Source organism: Rattus norvegicus, chromosome 1 (assembly GCF_021556685.1).
Source record: "Rattus norvegicus strain SHRSP/BbbUtx chromosome 1, alternate assembly SHRSP_T2T, whole genome shotgun sequence".
In the NCBI taxonomy this organism is placed as follows: domain Eukaryota; kingdom Metazoa; phylum Chordata; class Mammalia; order Rodentia; family Muridae; genus Rattus; species Rattus norvegicus.
The window spans coordinates 55671119-55688552 of NC_141534.1; the positions used below are offsets into that span (position 1 = coordinate 55671119).

The window sequence follows — 17434 nt, forward strand, 5'->3', positions numbered from 1 at the left end:
GTGACTCAGATGGTGAATAATGTGGTTCTCAACCTTCCTATTGCTGCGACCCTTTAATATCATTCCTTGAATTGTGGTGACCCCCTAATCATAAAACTATTTCTGGTGCTACTTCATAACTGTAATTTTCCTGCTGTTATGAATCCTAATGTAAATATCTGTGTTTTCTGATGGTCTTAGGTGACCCTTGTGAATTGACCTCCAAAGGGGAACGACCTACAGGTTGAGAGCTGCTGATGTAGAAGAATGAGAGCTGGGCCTGTCAGGAGGGGCTCTGAGGGGTTTCCTGGGAGGAAGCCACCTAAGGGTCCAGGGTTGAGGACCTAGTGCTCTGCACAGAGGAACCCACCACACCCAGTCCAACAGTCTCCTGGAGAATTCCAGGGTCTGTCCGGATTAGGCTGGATCTCAGAGGGCTGTGAGTGAGAAAGGGAGAGGCCCTGTTATAAAAACTGAAGGCCTTAGGAGCACAGTGTCCTTAGCGAGCTCTTAGAATGTTCGTTGTCATGGCTCAGTGCTGGGTTCCTGCGTCCACGGCCCTGTCTGTCCATGCTCGTGGCCTCAGTCATTTTAGACACCTAGGTCTGTGCAATGGTTGTCTCACCATTGCTTGCTGTGCTGAGAGAGCAGAGACTGGGCTGACAGAGGAGGCGATTGAGGATGCAGAGCCACTTGGAGGCCTTTGGACATCCATAGAGGCGATACCGGAAGAGGGGGCTCTGCCTTGTCACTGGTGACAGGGAAGCATGCTGGTGAGGCACCTGAAGGAGTAACAAATTTGACAGAAGGGACAGGAACTCCCAGCGCCCAATCCTATGGAGGCCACTTAGAGGCAGACTATGACCAGCACACAGTGGTCCAGCATGTAAGGACCCCATTAGGACACATGACCTTCTTGGCCCTGAGGTGGGCCCCATTACCCAGCGCCAGATAAAGGAGGGAGAGGCTGGGACTTCCTGACCGCCTTGGGCCCAGGAGTAAGTACTTCACATGACTCCCATCTCACCCCAGGCCTTTTGTTTTTGCATCTTACCTGCCCCCTGGCCAGCCTGCAGACAGAGAGGCCCAGTCCCCTTGTCCTCATCTCATGCTCAGACACACAGGACTGTAGGACAAGCTCTGGAAGCCCAGAGCAGCCAAGGGTCTGTCCGGTAAAGTGTACCTGTGCAAGGGGGCTGGTGGAACATTAGGCGTGCAGGAACTGGCCCTGCTGCCTCCACATGCCTCACATAGAACCTCTTAGCTGGTCTCTGTGCTGGTAACTCAGAGGAAACGAGAAGAGGGACCCAAGTGCTGAGATCCAAAAGCTTTTTCATCAAGGGACTTGTATTTCCTGTGAGAATTTTTGGGAAGGAAGCTGTGCAGGGTTTCTAAGAAGAACGTGTCTTTCTTTTAATTCAAGTTAATCGAGTCCCATGGAGGAGATAGAGGGAGCCAGTGTTCCAGCGGAGTAAAATAAATACTCATTTCTTAGCCATGCTTCTTGGTAGAAGCCAGATGTATTTGAAATGGGAGTGGGAACTGCCTCTGCAGGTCAGAACAGGGCTCCTGTGACCACAGTAGACACTAAGCTATGGGGTGGATGCCACTCAAACAAGGATAATTACCTCAACAAGAATACCACTTGGCTGGCTGCTTTTGCAGTAGGCTTAGGGGCAACACTTTCTGATGCCTGTCCTTCCTGATGTCCTCTGTTGGCTCCCTGACAGCTAAATAGGAACATAGCAAGTGCTCTATGCAGCAGTAAGCATTCTTCTTCATCCCAAAGGCATGTCGCTTTTCTCAGGGTATTTTATCACAACAAAAGTACAACTGGAACAGGGTGCTGCTGGGAGGGTAAAGTCGAGTGGTAAGGGGCATGCACAGTCCTTACACAGAGGATGGAGGCACTGGTGTCAAGACAAGACATCATCACTGGAAAAGAACCAGCTATGTCACAGATAGCTACGCTGAGCCTCGAGGAGACAAGTTGTGCTAGGCTCAGGCGTGGGAGTTGTTAGAATTAAGGGCAGGCCTCACAGGTTTGAGTTCCCTGCCCCGTGGTTCTTATTTATAGTTAGTTGCTGGGTAACAAGCTGTAAGACACTGAAAGGCAAAACTCCAAGCAGGCTGACTGCTGTTACTATCTCCAGAAGAAGGCCTACTTTAAAGGGATTAAGTTCACTACAGTAGCATCTATCCATCTACTCTCTCTCTCTCTCTCTCTCTCTCTCTCTCTCTCTCTCTCTGTATCTCTCTGTCTCTCTGTCTCTCTGTCTCTCTCTCTCTGTGTCTCTCTCTGTATCTCTCTGTCCGTCTCTCTGTCTCTCTCTCTCTGTCCCTCTCTCTCCCCATCCCTGTCCTTCCACTCTTCCACCTCCCCCTCTTTCTCTGTGTGCTTGTTTCCTTTTCTTTCTTTCTTTCTTTCTTTCTTTCTTTCTTTCTTTCTTTCCTTCTTTCTTTCTTTCTTTCTTTCAGAAAGCTCAAGGGAGTCTACGAGAGTGATGAGACTACTAGCAGTTGGGGTTGGAGAGACTGAAGTGGACTTCTGTAGGCAGGCAGGATTTCCAGTATGGGAGGGAGACAGTAACCAATCCATAAAAGCTTTAACCCCAAATGTGTCCCAAGTGCAAGATGTTCACGGATAAAGATGGAGCAGAGATTGAGGGAAAGTCCAAGCAGTGACCTTGAGATGCACCCCATGGGAGAGAGCACTATTAAAGATAGTCTAGGAATTGCAGACAGTACCTGATGTGTCTTCTGCCAGGCTTCCTCCAGCACCTGATGGTAACAGATGTAGAGACCTAGAGTTAAATGTTAGGGGGAGAGTTGGGGATTTAGCTCAGTGGTAGAGCGCTTGCCTAGCAAGCGGAAGGCCCTGGGTTCAGTCCCCAGCTCCGAAAAAAAAAAAGAAAAAAAAATGTTAGGGGGAGCTTGAGGAGTCTTGTGGAAAAACGAAGTAGAATTGAGATAGTCAGAGGGACAAGGACACCACAAGAAGAACCACAGAGTCAACCAACTTGGGCGCATGAGGGCTCACAGAGATTGAACCACCAACCAAACAGCATGCGGGGGCTAAACCTAGGCCTCCTACATATTTGTAGCAGATGTGCAGCTCCTCTTCAGGTAGATTTCTCAACAATTAGAGCAGAGGCTCTCTTGTAATGTTGCCTGCCTTTGATCCCTTTCCCCTAGATGGGCAGCATTTTCTGACCTCAGTGGGTGAGGATATGCTTAGTCCTGATAGGACTAGATGCCCCAGGGCAGGGTGATACCCAAGAAGCTGGGCTCTCCTTTTCTGAGAAAAGAAGGGACTTAGGGAAAGAGACGCATGTGAGGTGGGTCTAGGAGAAGAGGAGAGAGGGAGAGACTATGATTTGGATGTAAAGTGAATAAACAAATAAATAAACTTGAAAAACCTAAGGGAGACGCTTACCTTAGAAACAATGGCCAAGGTGACTGATGGCCTTAACACTTTCCCTCACACAGGTGTTCTCACACCAACAACTAGTACACCTACAAGGCACAGACACTCACACACACACACACACACACACACACACACACACACAGATGTACTCACAGTCATCCATAGGAATACCTACTCAAACACACATACACACACGTATACACACACAAACAGGTACTCACACATTCAAGTAAAGGTAAAAGAAAACACACACACATATACACACATGCGTGCCCCCCCCACATACACAAGCCACCCTCCTCCCAAACACACACTGATCTAAACACACATACAGAAGCTCACACACAAACCAATCAAAAGCAAAATCCATGCACTGCTCGCTAGATACAACAAAATCACCGAGGTCTCCACTCTACCACTCTTCTCAACTCATTCAAAGATCCAGGCCTAGCCGCAGTTTAACATCCGTTGACTGGAGTGCCTCACAGTCACTCCTCATGAGTTAATAGCAGGACCTATACTGACACAGCTCAGGTGGGCTATAAAGACTGCCATTAGGCTTTTAGAAATCAAAGCATGTAGAATATGATGCTGTCCTTAGATTTGAGCTTCTATACTTCCTACACTTTCCCCATTCAGGTATATTAGAGCTTGGTCCCTTCCAAGGCACTTTTAATTTGATGGTTTGAGGCACGAAGTTATTCTTCCTGGGGCCTTGGAATGCCACAGGGCCAATTTTCCTATGTGAAGAAGATGCAGAAAAATCTACAAGGTCATCTTTCACAAACAGCTATTTTATTCTCAGAGTCGGATAAACACATTGAGAAGACATATATCCTCCACTAAGAGTGAGGCGAGAACTTGTGCCAAGAGGAGGTGTGTGATGTGACCCTGGTCGGCAAAAGGGCTCTGGTCTTTACCAGCTTTGGACTGGTTTTCAACCTCCACCAGGAAGAGTGATGCCTTTGAGGTGCTCTCTTGCCACCTGGCATCTCTTCATTTGCTTTCATCCTTCCACAGCTGACCTGGAAGGTGACAGCTCTCACAGCGCTCCCTTCTGCAGGTCCGTGTCCACACGTGGGTCCTCTTCAACACTGGGACTGCAGAGATGCAGCATCCGGCATCCTCTAGTGATCTTCTAAAAGGCAATGACACATGTGAGAGGGACTCTGGGACCTCTGCTGTACAGGGCATCTCTCCAGCTGTGGTCACCCTGTTCCAAACTGCTCTCCAAGCTTCTCTGAACCTCTTCCCCTCATCTCCTGGCCTCCACCCCATACCACCCTCTCCTCCCTCAGCATCTCCTTCTCTTCCTTCTCCAACTTCATCCTCCTACATTGGTCAGTATCCTGCTGTCCCTTTCTAGTTGAATGTATTTTAGTATTCCCATGAGCAGGATGAACATGGGAGTTACTGTTGGCAATGACAGATGTGCTGGTAGCTTAGACTTAACCATCGTCCCACGGTGTTTTAGACCTAGCTTCCCCGTGCATCGTCCCATAGACATACACACTATGATAACCTGCCAGTTGACTCAGACACGAGTAAAATAGATACAAATAAAGCAATGTACCTGGGCAGTGTTGGATGCTTGCTCTCTGGATTCCTTCCATGTTCTTCATTTCTGGGGAACAACTCTGTTGTGCCCCAGGGGAGGTTTTTTCCTGGACGGAATGCAGCAACACAGGTTCATCAGGCCATTTCGGATGTTCTTGACCCACCCCCTAAATCTTTTGGGCCAGGGCCTGCTTGCGACAGGCTTAACCTCTGCTGAGGCACTGGATTCTGTGCTTTCAGTGTTGATGGTCTTCTTGCCTCTGCTGTGCACTGAATAAAAGCAGGGGTCACTAATAGAAATTCTGTGGGTTAGCTCCACTGTGGGTGTTATCTGATGTGGCCTGCAGAGAAGACCACCAGGCCAACTGGCCCTCTTGACTAATCCATGACTAGCTGTCTGGCCGAGGTCAGAACCTTGACTATCAGAGGATGACCCGAGCCATCTGGGCTCGCTTCCTCGCCTTCTGAGCCCTCGCACTGAAGTAGCAGGGTAATCAAGGGTCGGGAATGGGGTCATGCATGGATGAGGCCGGGTTGGGATGTCACACTCTTGAAGAGCCTGCTTTTCCAAAAAGTAGTAACAAGCCATACTTTGGTTGAATTTCTTCTGATCGAGGGAGTCTTTAACCTCTTGGGCTTCAAATCCAATGTCCTGCATTGCTCTAAGAATGGCTGGGTCTGGCCTGAGGGGGATGAGTTCCTTACAAGGTTGTGGGAACCCCTCTGAGTCTATCTTAAGCCAGGGATGAGTCAAAAAGTCAGGAATTGTGGGCCTCTGCTGGGAATTCACTTTCATTAAAAGACTCAGCAGGTCTTGTAGCTCTTCTGACAGGCCAAGTGGTTCAGCATAAGTCCCTAACACAACCTGCCTTCGGAGTAGTGGTAGCCTGACAGCCTCAAATGGGAGTTTTCCAACTGTCATATAATAAAGAATTACTCCTAGGGCCCACACGTCGACCTTGGGGCCCTCATAAAATTTCCCGAGGAACAGCTCAGGAGCAGAAAATGCATAAGTCCCATAGTGCGTTCTCAACTTTTGCCCAGGCCGCACTTGAGTGGCAGAGCCAAAATCAACAATTTTAATTCTTCCCTTGGTATCGACTAATATATTGTCCGGTTTAAGGTCCCGGTGTATAATGCCTTCTTCATGGCAGTATCCCACAGCACTTAATAATTGTCTGAATATGCCCCGTGCTTCATCCTCCTGCAGATGGCCAGCCTCTTTGATGTGAGAATAAAGCTGGTTCCCCTTGGCCAACTCCATGATGAGGTATGTTATCTTTTCAGTGTCAATGACTTGTATGAGAGATACAATATTTGGGTGGTTGATCCTCATCATGATTTCTACCTCAGATGTGACCTGATGGCACCACTGTTGTTTCTTGAGGAGCATTTTGACAGCCACGGGGGTACCTGTGAGGCGGTGCACGGCCAACTTCACGGCCGCGTGGAAACCATGGCCGATGGTATTCAAAACCAAATATTGAGAGCAGAAACTCTCTGTGCAAGAGCTGCCCTGAGATCGGAGCCTTTCTGACTCCCGTTCGCACCCGAAGCTCATTGGAGGTAACAGAGTATAAATCCTACCTAAGAGGAAGGAAAAAGAAATAAAGGGAAGAAAGAAAGACAAGATGGAAAGTAAAATAGTGAAAAATAAGAAAAACAGAAAACTAAAACCAACCAAAACAACAACAGAAACCCTCAAAAGTAAAACAACTCGAGAGCGGAAGAGACCACCAACACTGCTCACCCCTGCCCACATCCCTGGCCCAAGAGGAAACTGTATAAGGCCTCTGGGCTCCCGTGGGGGAGGGCCCAGGAGCAGCAGGACCCCTGCCAGAGACACCACCGGACCCTGAAGGAAACAGACCGGATAAACAGTTCTCTGCACCCAAATCCCGTGGGAGGGAGAGCTAAACCTTCAGAGAGGCAGACAAGCCTGGGAAACCAGAAGAGACTACTCCCTGCACACACATCTCGGACGCCAGAGGAAAAAGCCAAAGACCATCTGGAACCCTGGTGCACTGAAGCTCCCGGAAGGGGCGGCACAGGTCTTCCTGGTTGCTGCCGCTGCAGAGAGCCCCTGGGCAGCACCCCACGAGCAAACCTGAGCCTCGGGACCACAGGTAAGACCAAATTTTCTGCTGCAAGAAAGCTGCCTGGTGAACTCAAGACACAGGCCCACAGGAACAGCTGAAGACCTGTAGAGAGGAAGAACTACACGCCCGAAAGCAGAACACTCTGTCCCCATAACTGACTGAAAGACAGGAAAACAGGTCTACAGCACTCCTGACACACAGGCTTATAGGACAGTCTAGCCACTGTCAGAAATAGCAGAACAAAGTAACACTAGAGATAATCTGATGGCGAGAGGCAAGCGCAGGAACCCAAGCAACAGAAACCAAGACTACATGCCATCATCGGAGCCCAATTCTCCCACCAAAACAAACATGGAATATCCAAACACACCAGAAAAGCAAGATCTAGTTTCAAAATCATATTTGATCATGATGCTGGAGGACTTCAAGAAAGACATGAACACACTTAGGGAAACACAGGAAAACATTAATAAACAAGTAGAAGCCTACAGAGAGGAATCGCAAAAATCCCTGAAAGAATTCCAGGAAAACACAATCAAACAGTTGAAGGAATTAAAAATGGAAATAGAAGCAATCAAGAAAGAACACATGGAAACAACCCTGGATATAGAAAACCAAAAGAAGGGACAAGGAGCTGTAGATACAAGCTTCACCAACAGAATACAAGAGATGGAAGAGAGAATCTCAGGAGCAGAAGATTCCATAGAAATCATTGACTCAACTGTCAAAGATAATGTAAAGCGGAAAAAGCTACTGGTCCAAAACATACAGGAAATCCAGGACTCAATGAGAAGATCAAACCTAAGGATAATAGGTATAGAAGAGAGTGAAGACTCCCAGCTCAAAGGACCAGTAAATATCTTCAACAAAATCATAGAAGAAAACTTCCCTAACCTAAAAAAAGAGATACCCATAGACATACAAGAAGCCTACAGAACTCCAAATAGATTGGACCTGAAAAGAAACACCTCCCGTCTCATAATTGTCAAAACACCAAACGCACAAAATAAAGAAAGAATATTAAAAGCAGTAAGGGAAAGAGGTCAAGTAACATATAAAGGGAGACCTATCAGAATCACACCAGACTTCTCGCCAGAAACTATGAAGGCCAGAAGATCCTGGACTGATGTCATACAGACCCTAAGAGAACACAAATGCCAGCCCAGGTTACTGTATCCAGCAAAACTCTCAATTAACATTGATGGAGAAACCAAGTTATTCCATGACAAAACCAAATTTACACAATATCTTTCTACAAATCCAGCACTACAAAGGATAATAAATGGTAAAGCCCAACATAAGGAGGCAAGCTATACCCTAGAAGAAGCAAGAAACTAATCGTCTTGGCTACAAAACAAAGAGAATGAAAGCACACAAACATAACCTCACATCCAAATATGAATATAACGGGAAGCAATAATCACTATTCCTTAATATCTCTCAACATCAATGGCCTCAACTCCCCAACAAAAAGACATAGATTAACAAACTGGATACGCAATGAGGACCCTGCATTCTGCTGCCTACAGGAAACACACCTCAGAGACAAAGACAGACACTACCTCAGAGTGAAAGGCTGGAAAACAACTTTCCAAGCAAATGGTCAGAAGAAGCAAGCTGGAGTAGCCATTCTAATATCAAATAAAATCATTTTTCAATTAAAAGTCATCAAAAAAGATAAGGAAGGACACTTCATATTCATCAAAGGAAAAATCCACCAAGATGAACTCTCAATCCTAAATATCTATGCCCCAAATACAAGGGCACCTACATACGTAAAAGAAACCTTACTAAAGCTCAAAACACACATTGCACCTCACACAATAATAGTGGGAGATTTCAACACCCCACTCTCATCAATGGACAGATCATGGAAACAGAAATTAAACAGTGATGTCGACAGACTAAGAGAAGTCATGAGCCAAATGGACTTAACGGATATTTATAGAACATTCTATCCTAAAGCAAAAGGATATACCTTCTTCTCAGCTCCGCATGGTACTTTCTCCAAAATTGACCATATAATTGGTCAAAAAACGGGCCTCAACAGGTACAGAAAGATAGAAATAATCCCATGCGTGCTATCGGACCACCACGGCCTAAAACTGGTCTTCAATAACAATAAGGGAAGAATGCCCACATATACGTGGAAATTGAACAATGCTCTACTCAATGATAACCTGGTCAAGGAAGAAATAAAGAAAGAAATTAAAAACTTTTTAGAATTTAATGAAAATGAAGATACAACATATTCAAACTTATGGGACACAATGAAAGCTGTGCTAAGAGGAAAACTCATAGCACTGAGTGCCTGCAGAAAGAAACAGGAAAGAGCATATGTCAGCAGCTTGACAGCACACCTAAAAGCTCTAGAACAAAAAGAAGCAAATACACCCAGGAGGAGTAGAAGGCAGGAAATAATCAAACTCAGAGCTGAAATCAACCAAGTAGAAACAAAAAGGACCATAGAAAGAATCAACAGAACCAAAAGTTGGTTCTTTGAGAAAGTCAACAAGATAGATAAACCCTTAGCCAGACTAACGAGAGGACACAGAGAGTGTGTCCAAATTAACAAAATCAGAAATGAAAAGGGAGACATAACTACAGATTCAGAGGAAATTCAAAAAATCATCAGATCTTACTATAAAAACCTATATTCAACAAAATTTGAAAATCTTCAGGAAATGGACAATTTCCTAGACAGATACCAGGTATCGAAGTTAAATCAGGAACAGATAAACCAGTTAAACAACCCCATAACTCCTAAGGAAATAGAAGCAGTCATTAAAGGTCTCCCAACCAAAAAGAGCCCAGGTCCAGACGTGTTTAGTGCAGAATTCTATCAAACCTTCATAGAAGACCTCATACCAATATTATCCAAACTATTCCACAAAATTGAAACAGATGGAGCCCTACCGAATTCCTTCTACGAAGCCACAATTACTCTTATACCTAAACCACACAAAGACACAACAAAGAAAGAGAACTTCAGACCAATTTCCCTTATGAATATCGATGCAAAAATACTCAATAAAATTCTGGCAAACCGAATTCAAGAGCACATCAAAACAATCATCCACCATGATCAAGTAGGCTTCATCCCAGGCATGCAGGGATGGTTTAATATACGGAAAACCATCAACGTGATCCATTATATAAACAAACTGAAAGAACAGAACCACATGATCATTTCATTAGATGCTGAGAAAGCATTTGACAAAATTCAACACCCCTTCATGATAAAAGTCCTGGAAAGAATAGGAATTCAAGGCCCATACCTAAACATAGTAAAAGCCATATACAGCAAACCAGTTGCTAACATTAAACTAAATGGAGAGAAACTTGAAGCAATCCCACTAAAATCAGGGACTAGACAAGGCTGCCCACTCTCTCCCTACTTATTCAATATAGTTCTTGAAGTTCCAGCCAGAGCAATCAGACAACAAAAGGAGATCAAAGGGATACAGATCGGAAAAGAAGAGGTCAAAATATCACTATTTGCAGATGACATGATAGTATATTTAAGTGATCCCAAAAGTTCCACCAGAGAACTACTAAAGCTGATAAACAACTTCAGCAAAGTGGCTGGGTATAAAATTAACTCAAATAAATCAGTTGCCTTCCTCTATACAAAAGAGAAACAAGCCGAGAAAGAAATTAGGGAAACGACACCCTTCATAATAGACCCAAATAATATAAAGTACCTCGGTGTGACTTTAACCAAGCAAGTAAAAGATCTGTACAATAAGAACTTCAAGACACTGAGGAAAGAAATTGAAGAAGACCTCAGAAGATGGAAAGATCTCCCATGCTCATGGATTGGCAGGATTAATATAGTAAAAATGGCCATTTTACCAAAAGCAATCTACAGATTCAATGCAATCCCCATCAAAATACCAATCCAATTCTTCAAAGAGTTAGACAGAACAATTTGCAAATTCATCTGGAATAACAAAAAACCCAGGATAGCTAAAGCTATCCTCAACAATAAGAGGACTTCAGGGGGAATCACTATCCCTGAACTCAAGCAGTATTACAGAGCAATAGTGATAAAAACTGCATGGTATTGGTACAGAGACAGACAGATAGACCAATGGAATAGAATTGAAGACCCAGAAATGAACCCACACACCTATGGTCACTTGATTTTTGACAAAGGAGCCAAAACCATCCAATGGAAAAAAGATAGCATTTTCAGCAAATGGTGCTGGTTCAACTGGAGGGCAACATGTAGAAGAATGCAGATCGATCCATGCCTATCACCCTGTACAAAGCTTAAGTCCAAGTGGATCAAGGACCTCCACATCAAACCAGACACACTCAAACTAATAGAAGAAAAACTAGGGAAGCATCTGGAACACATAGGCACTGGAAAAAATTTCCTGAACAAAACACCAATGGCTTATGCTCTAAGATCAAGAATCGACAAATGGGATCTCATAAAACTGCAAAGCTTCTGTAAGGCAAAGGACACGGTGGTTAGGACAAAACGGCAACCAACAGATTGGGAAAAGATCTTTACCAATCCTACAACAGATAGAGGCCTTATATCCAAAATATACAAAGAACTCAAGAAGTTAGACCGCAGGGAAACAAATAACCCTATTAAAAAATGGGGTTCAGAGCTAAACAAAGAATTCACAGCTGAGGAATGCCGAATGGCTGAGAAACACCTAAAGAAATGTTCAACATCTTTAGTCATAAGGGAAATGCAAATCAAAACAACCCTGAGATTTCACCTCACACCAGTGAGAATGGCTAAGATCAAAAACTCAGGGGACAGCAGATGCTGGCGAGGATGTGGAGAAAGAGGAACACTCCTCCATTGTTGGTGGGATTGCAGACTGGTAAAACCATTCTGGAAATCAGTCTGGAGGTTCCTCAGAAAATTGGACATTGATCTGCCTGAGGATCCAGCTATACCTCTCTTGGGCATATACCCAAAAGATGCCTCAACATATAAAAGAGACACGTGCTCCACTATGTTCAGCGCAGCCTTATTTATAATAGCCAGAAAATGGAAAGAACCCAGATGCCCTTCAACAGAGGAATGGATACAGAAAATGTGGTACATCTACACAATGGAATATTACTCAGCTATCAAAAAACGAGTTCATGAAATTCGTAGGCAAATGGTTGGAACTGGAAAATATCATCCTGAGTGAGCTAACCCAATCACAGAAAGACATACATGGTATGCACTCATTGATAAGTGGCTATTAGCCCAAATGCTTGAATTACCCTAGATCCCTAGAACAAACGAAACTCAAGACGGATGATCAAAATGTGAATGCTTCACTCCTTCTTTAAATGAGGAAAAAGAATACCCTTGGCAGGGAAGGGAGAGGCAAAGATTAAAACAGAGACTGAAGGAACACCCATTCAGAGCCTGCCCCACATGTGGCCCATACATATACAGCCACCCAATTAGACAAGATGGATGAAGCAAAGAAGTGCAGACCGACAGGAGCCGGATGTAGATCGCTCCTGAGAGCCACAGCCAGAATACAGCAAATACAGAGGCGAATGCCAGCAGCAAACCACTGAACTGAGAATAGGTCCCCCGTTGAAGGAATCAGAGAAAGAACTGAAAGAGCTTGAAGGGACTCGAGATCCCATATGTACAACAATGCCAAGCAACCAGAGCTTCCAGGGACTAAGCCACTACCTAAAGACTATACATGGACTGACCCTGGACTCTGACCCCATAGGTAGCAATGAATACCCTAGTAAGAGCACCAGTGGAAGGGGAAGCCCTGGGTCCTGCTAAGACTGAACCCCCAGTGAACTAGTCTATGGGGGGAGGGCGGCAATGGGGGGAGGGTTGGGAGGGGAACACCCATAAGGAAGGGGAGGGGGGAGGGGGATGTTTGCCCGGAAACCGGGAAAGGGAAGAACATTCGAAATGTATATAAGAAATACTCAAGTTAATAAAAAAAAATAATGTGGAAAAAAAAAGAAAAAGGAAGAACGTACTCCCCTTGCAACACACACAAAAGAGAGCCACACAAACATAATTCCACCTCTAGCAACGAAAACAACGGGAGACAGCAATCACTATTCCTTAATATCTCGTACCAGCAATGGACTCAATTCCCCAATAAAAAGACATAGTCCAACAGTCTGGACATGTAAAAGAGGACCCAGAATTTTGCTGCATAGAGGAAACATACCTCAGTGTCAAAGACAGCCTCTACCTCAGAGTAAAAGTCTGGAAAACAATTTTCCAAGCAGATGGTCCCAAGGAACAAGCTGGAGTCGCCATTCTAACGTCTAACAAAATTGACTTTCAACCAAAAGTTATCAAAAAACTTTCATATTCATCAATGGAAAAATCCACCAAGATGAACTCTCAATCCTGAATATCTCTGCTTCAAATGCAAGGGCACCTATATTCATAAAAGTATACTTAGTCAAGCTCAAAGCACACATTGCACCTCACACAATAATCATGGGAGACTTCAACACCCCACTCTCATCAATGGACAGATCATGGAAACAGAAACTAAACAGAGACATAGCTAATCTGACAGAAGTTTAGGAACCAAATGGATTTAACAGATATTTATAGAATATTTCATCGTAAAACAAAAGAATATACCTTCTTCTTAGTACCTCAAGGTACCTTCCCCCAAACTGACCATATAATTAGTCACAAAACAGGTCTCAACAGATACAAGAAGATTGAAACCAACACTAGCACAAAATTCTCCAAATTGTAAACATAAGAAAAACAAAAGAAGTAAAAAAAAAAACCTCAACAACTCTGAAAGCCAAAAACAATCCAAGCAAAGAAAACCAGAAAATAAAATCAGAAGCATAAAAGGTTAAAACTCAAATAATCCCTGGGTCGTGATGGTCCATACCTTTCCTCCCAGCACTCAGGAGGCAGAGGCAGGAAGATCTCTGAGTTTGAGGCCTGCCTGGTCTATAGAGAAAGTTCCAGGGTACTCAGGGCTAAGCAGAAAAACCTATCCTTAGGAAAATAAACAAAGAAAAAACCCAAACCCAAGCCCAAACCCAAACCCTCCAATATCCCCAGGCTAGGGAGATAGTTCAGTAGTTAACTAGCAAAACTCAAGGGAAAATGTTCTGATCTTTAAAACTAATATAAAAACTGTCAACTGTATAATTTTAATTTTGGATTATGAAGTAGTTCAAAGACCTCAACATAAAATCAGACACACTAAATGTAATACAAATAGTATTGAGAACTCATTGGTTCAGGAGACAACTTCCTGAACACAACACCAATGGCTCAGATACTAAGATCAACAATGGGACCTCATGAAACTGAAATCTTCTGAAGTGCAGAGGACACTGTCTTTAGGACAAAACAACAGCCTAAAGAGTGTGGAAAGATCTGCATGATCCTACATCTGACAGAGGGCTAATATCCAAAATACATAAAGGAGCCAAGAAGCTAGACATTGTGAATGCAAACAACCCAATTGAAAAGGGGCACAGAGCCAGAGAATTCTCAAGTGAGGAATCTCTAAAGGCTGAGAAGCACTTAAAGAAAAGTTCAACGTACTTAGTCATCAATGAAATACAAATCAAAATGACTCTGAAATTCCATTTTACACCCATCAGAATGTGTAAGATCTAAAACTCAAGTGACATCACATGCTGTTGAGGATATGGAGCAAGAAGAACACTCTTCCATTGTTGCTGGGAGTACCAACTTGCACAACCACTCTGGAAATCAATTTGGCCGTTTCTTAGAAAATCGGGAATAATTCTAACTAGACCCACCTATACCACTCCCAGGCATATACCCAAAAGATGTTTCACCATGCCACAGGCAACTTCCTCAACTGTATTCATAACAGCCTTATTCATAACAGCCAGAAACTTGAAACAACCCAGATGTCCCTCAATGAAGAATGGATAAGATAATGTGGTTCATTTACACAATGGAATATTACTCAGCTATTAAAAGGAGGACACTGTGAAACTTGAACGCCAATGATTAGAAACTGAACATGTCATCCGGAGTGACGTAACCCAGACCCAGAAGGACAAACCTTGTATGTATACACTTATAAATGGATATTAGCTACAAAGTACAGGATAACCATGCTATAATCAACAGACCCAGAAAAGCTAAATAAGGATGACACAAGGCAGGATGCTTGAATCTCATTCAAAAGGGAAATTCAAAAAGTTGTGTGGAGGGAGGGAACTGATGGGGAGAGGATTGGGGACAAGAACAGGGCAGGGCACAGAGGGAGGGGAAAGGAGAAAGCTGGGTTTGGGCAATGCATCTCTGGCATGAAGGAGACTGGGGGTGGGAGGCTCCAGGGAGTCTCTTAGAGTGATGCTAGCTGAGCCTACTAGCAGCTGGGGTTGGAGAGACTGACATACCCATGTCCTGTAGGTAGAAAGGATTTTCACTAGGGGAAGGGGGACACTAACCAACCCACAAAACCTTCAACCCAAAACTTGTCTTACTTATAAGATGTTTAGGGATAAAGGTGGAGCAGAGATTGAAGGAAAGTCCAACTAATGATCGGCCCAACTTGAGACCCAGTCCATGGGACAGAGCATTGTTAATTATATTCTATGACTTGCACACAGGACTTAATATGTCTTCTGCTCCTAACAATTGGAGCAGAGCTTGTCTCTTACTCTGTTGCCTGCCTTCGGATCCCTTTCCCCTACATGGGCTGTTTTTTCTGGGTGAGGATAAACTAAGTCCTGCTAGGAATTGATGTTTCAGGGCAGAGTGATACCCAAGGGGTTGCCCACTTCTCTGAGAAGGGAAGGGAATTATAGGAAGAGGGGCATGTGAGCCGGGAGTAGGAGGAGAGGAGAGAGGGAGAGGCTATGATTGGGATGTAAAGTGAATAAACAAATAAACTTAAACCAAAATATGCTTACCTTAGAAACAATGGCCAAGCTGACTGCCGGCCTCAAAACTTTTCCTCACACAGGTGTTCTCACACCTACAACTAGTGCACCAACAGGGCACAACAGACACACACAGTTGGGCACACACACACACCCACACACACAGATGCACTCACAGTCACCCCCAAGTATACCAACACACACACACACACACACACACACACACACAAAGGTACTCACACACTCAAGTAAACTTAAAACACAACATACATGCACACGCAAACACGCAAACACACACACACAACACACACACACAAAAGCGACCCTCCACACAAACACTGACCTAGACACACATACACAAGCTACTCACAAATCAATCAAATGCAAAATCCACACACTGCTCACTAGATCCACCAAAATCACCAAAGTCTCCACTCCACCACTCCTCTAAACGCACTCAAGGAAATCCAGGCCTGGCTACAGCTTAACATCTGTTGGCTGGACCGCCTCACAATCACTCCTCATGAGGTCACAATAGGACCTGTCCTTGCATGGTTGGGAAGGACTCCAAGGCTCTGGCTTAGGTTGGCTATGGGGAGCCTTTAGGCTTTTAGAAATCAAAGCCTGTAGGATGGTTTGCTGTCCTTAGTTCTCTGTTTGAAGGCTTGCTGTGCCTCCTGCTTTAAAATCCTTATGTCTACCTTCCATAGGTCCCTTTTGCATTTCAACTATGGGTTTAAGAATATACTACAGATACATATATATATATATATATTAATTATACACACACACACACGTGTGTGTGTGTGTGTGTGTGTGTGTGTGTGTGTGTGTGTATAATCTTCTCTTTAAGACGGAGGTGGCTGCTGCCTTTCTGACATTACTCTATCCACTTTAATACCTGTCGCCAGCCATCTTACATTATTACAGAGGACCTTTCTCATGCCCAGCTAATCATTAACTGCATATCGCACTAAGTTGTGTGGTCTGTTGTTCCTGGAAATTACCCTAACCTGTGCCCTCCTTTAGGGCCAATCATAGTTAAGGTCAGTTAGAATTGCTTTGTATGCTAGCAACAATAACCTTGGACCCGAACCAACCACCCAACTGCCTGGGAAGACTTTCGGCACCTGTGTATGAGCTCTTAGTTGCTAAGAGCTTCTGTGGTTTTGCCTTTCATACTGCAGTCCTTGGAAATAGGGTTGCAGTCTCTACTCCCCTGTGTGACATGTGTCCCTGACCAATCAGTCCCAGGATATATGTTCCATAAACGGTCCCTGCTTGACTGAAATGGCTGTCTGGTTTGTGGGGTGATTCCTGCACCCAAACACTGCTCATGAGACATCATAAAGAAGCTTATTACTACCTGTAGGGTGACAGGAAAATGCCTTCCTCTCAGCTTCCAAGGCTTTTGATTCTCATCTGCCCTGCAAAGGGTGAAGACCTGATTTTGAACCCATGCGAAAGTTGAGCACACACCTGTAATATCAGAGCTTTTAGGAAGCAGGAAAAGCAG

The 17434-nt window shown here is 44.3% G+C and overlaps 1 protein-coding gene across 2 annotated transcripts; it reads right to left on the reverse strand.

Moving 5' to 3' along the window:
* Positions 1 to 4176: 4176 nt before the first annotated feature.
* On the reverse strand, positions 4177 to 16454 carry LOC134482794 (sperm motility kinase 2B-like). 2 transcript variants are annotated; one of them, XR_015645476.1, is made up of 3 exons: positions 15949 to 16454; positions 4983 to 5073; positions 4177 to 4547 (listed from the first exon to the last, which is right to left on the reverse strand). XR_015645476.1 is itself a non-coding variant. In XM_087598664.1 (3 exons), exon 2 carries the CDS (start codon positions 6525 to 6527, stop codon positions 5028 to 5030), a length of 1500 nt encoding a protein of 499 aa, XP_087454790.1. In that variant the 5' UTR covers positions 6528 to 6553; positions 15949 to 16418; the 3' UTR covers positions 4184 to 4547; positions 4983 to 5027. The 2 variants fall into 2 exon arrangements, 1 of the variants encoding a protein (XP_087454790.1); XM_087598664.1 differs by having other exon boundaries at positions 4184 to 4547; positions 4983 to 6553; positions 15949 to 16418.
* Positions 16455 to 17434: the final 980 nt, after the last annotated feature.

Coding starts and splice junctions, on each gene's coding strand:
- LOC134482794 (XM_087598664.1), bottom strand. CDS start 6,527: ATGAGCTTCGGGTGCGAACGGGAGTCAGAAAGGCTCCGATCTCAGGGC.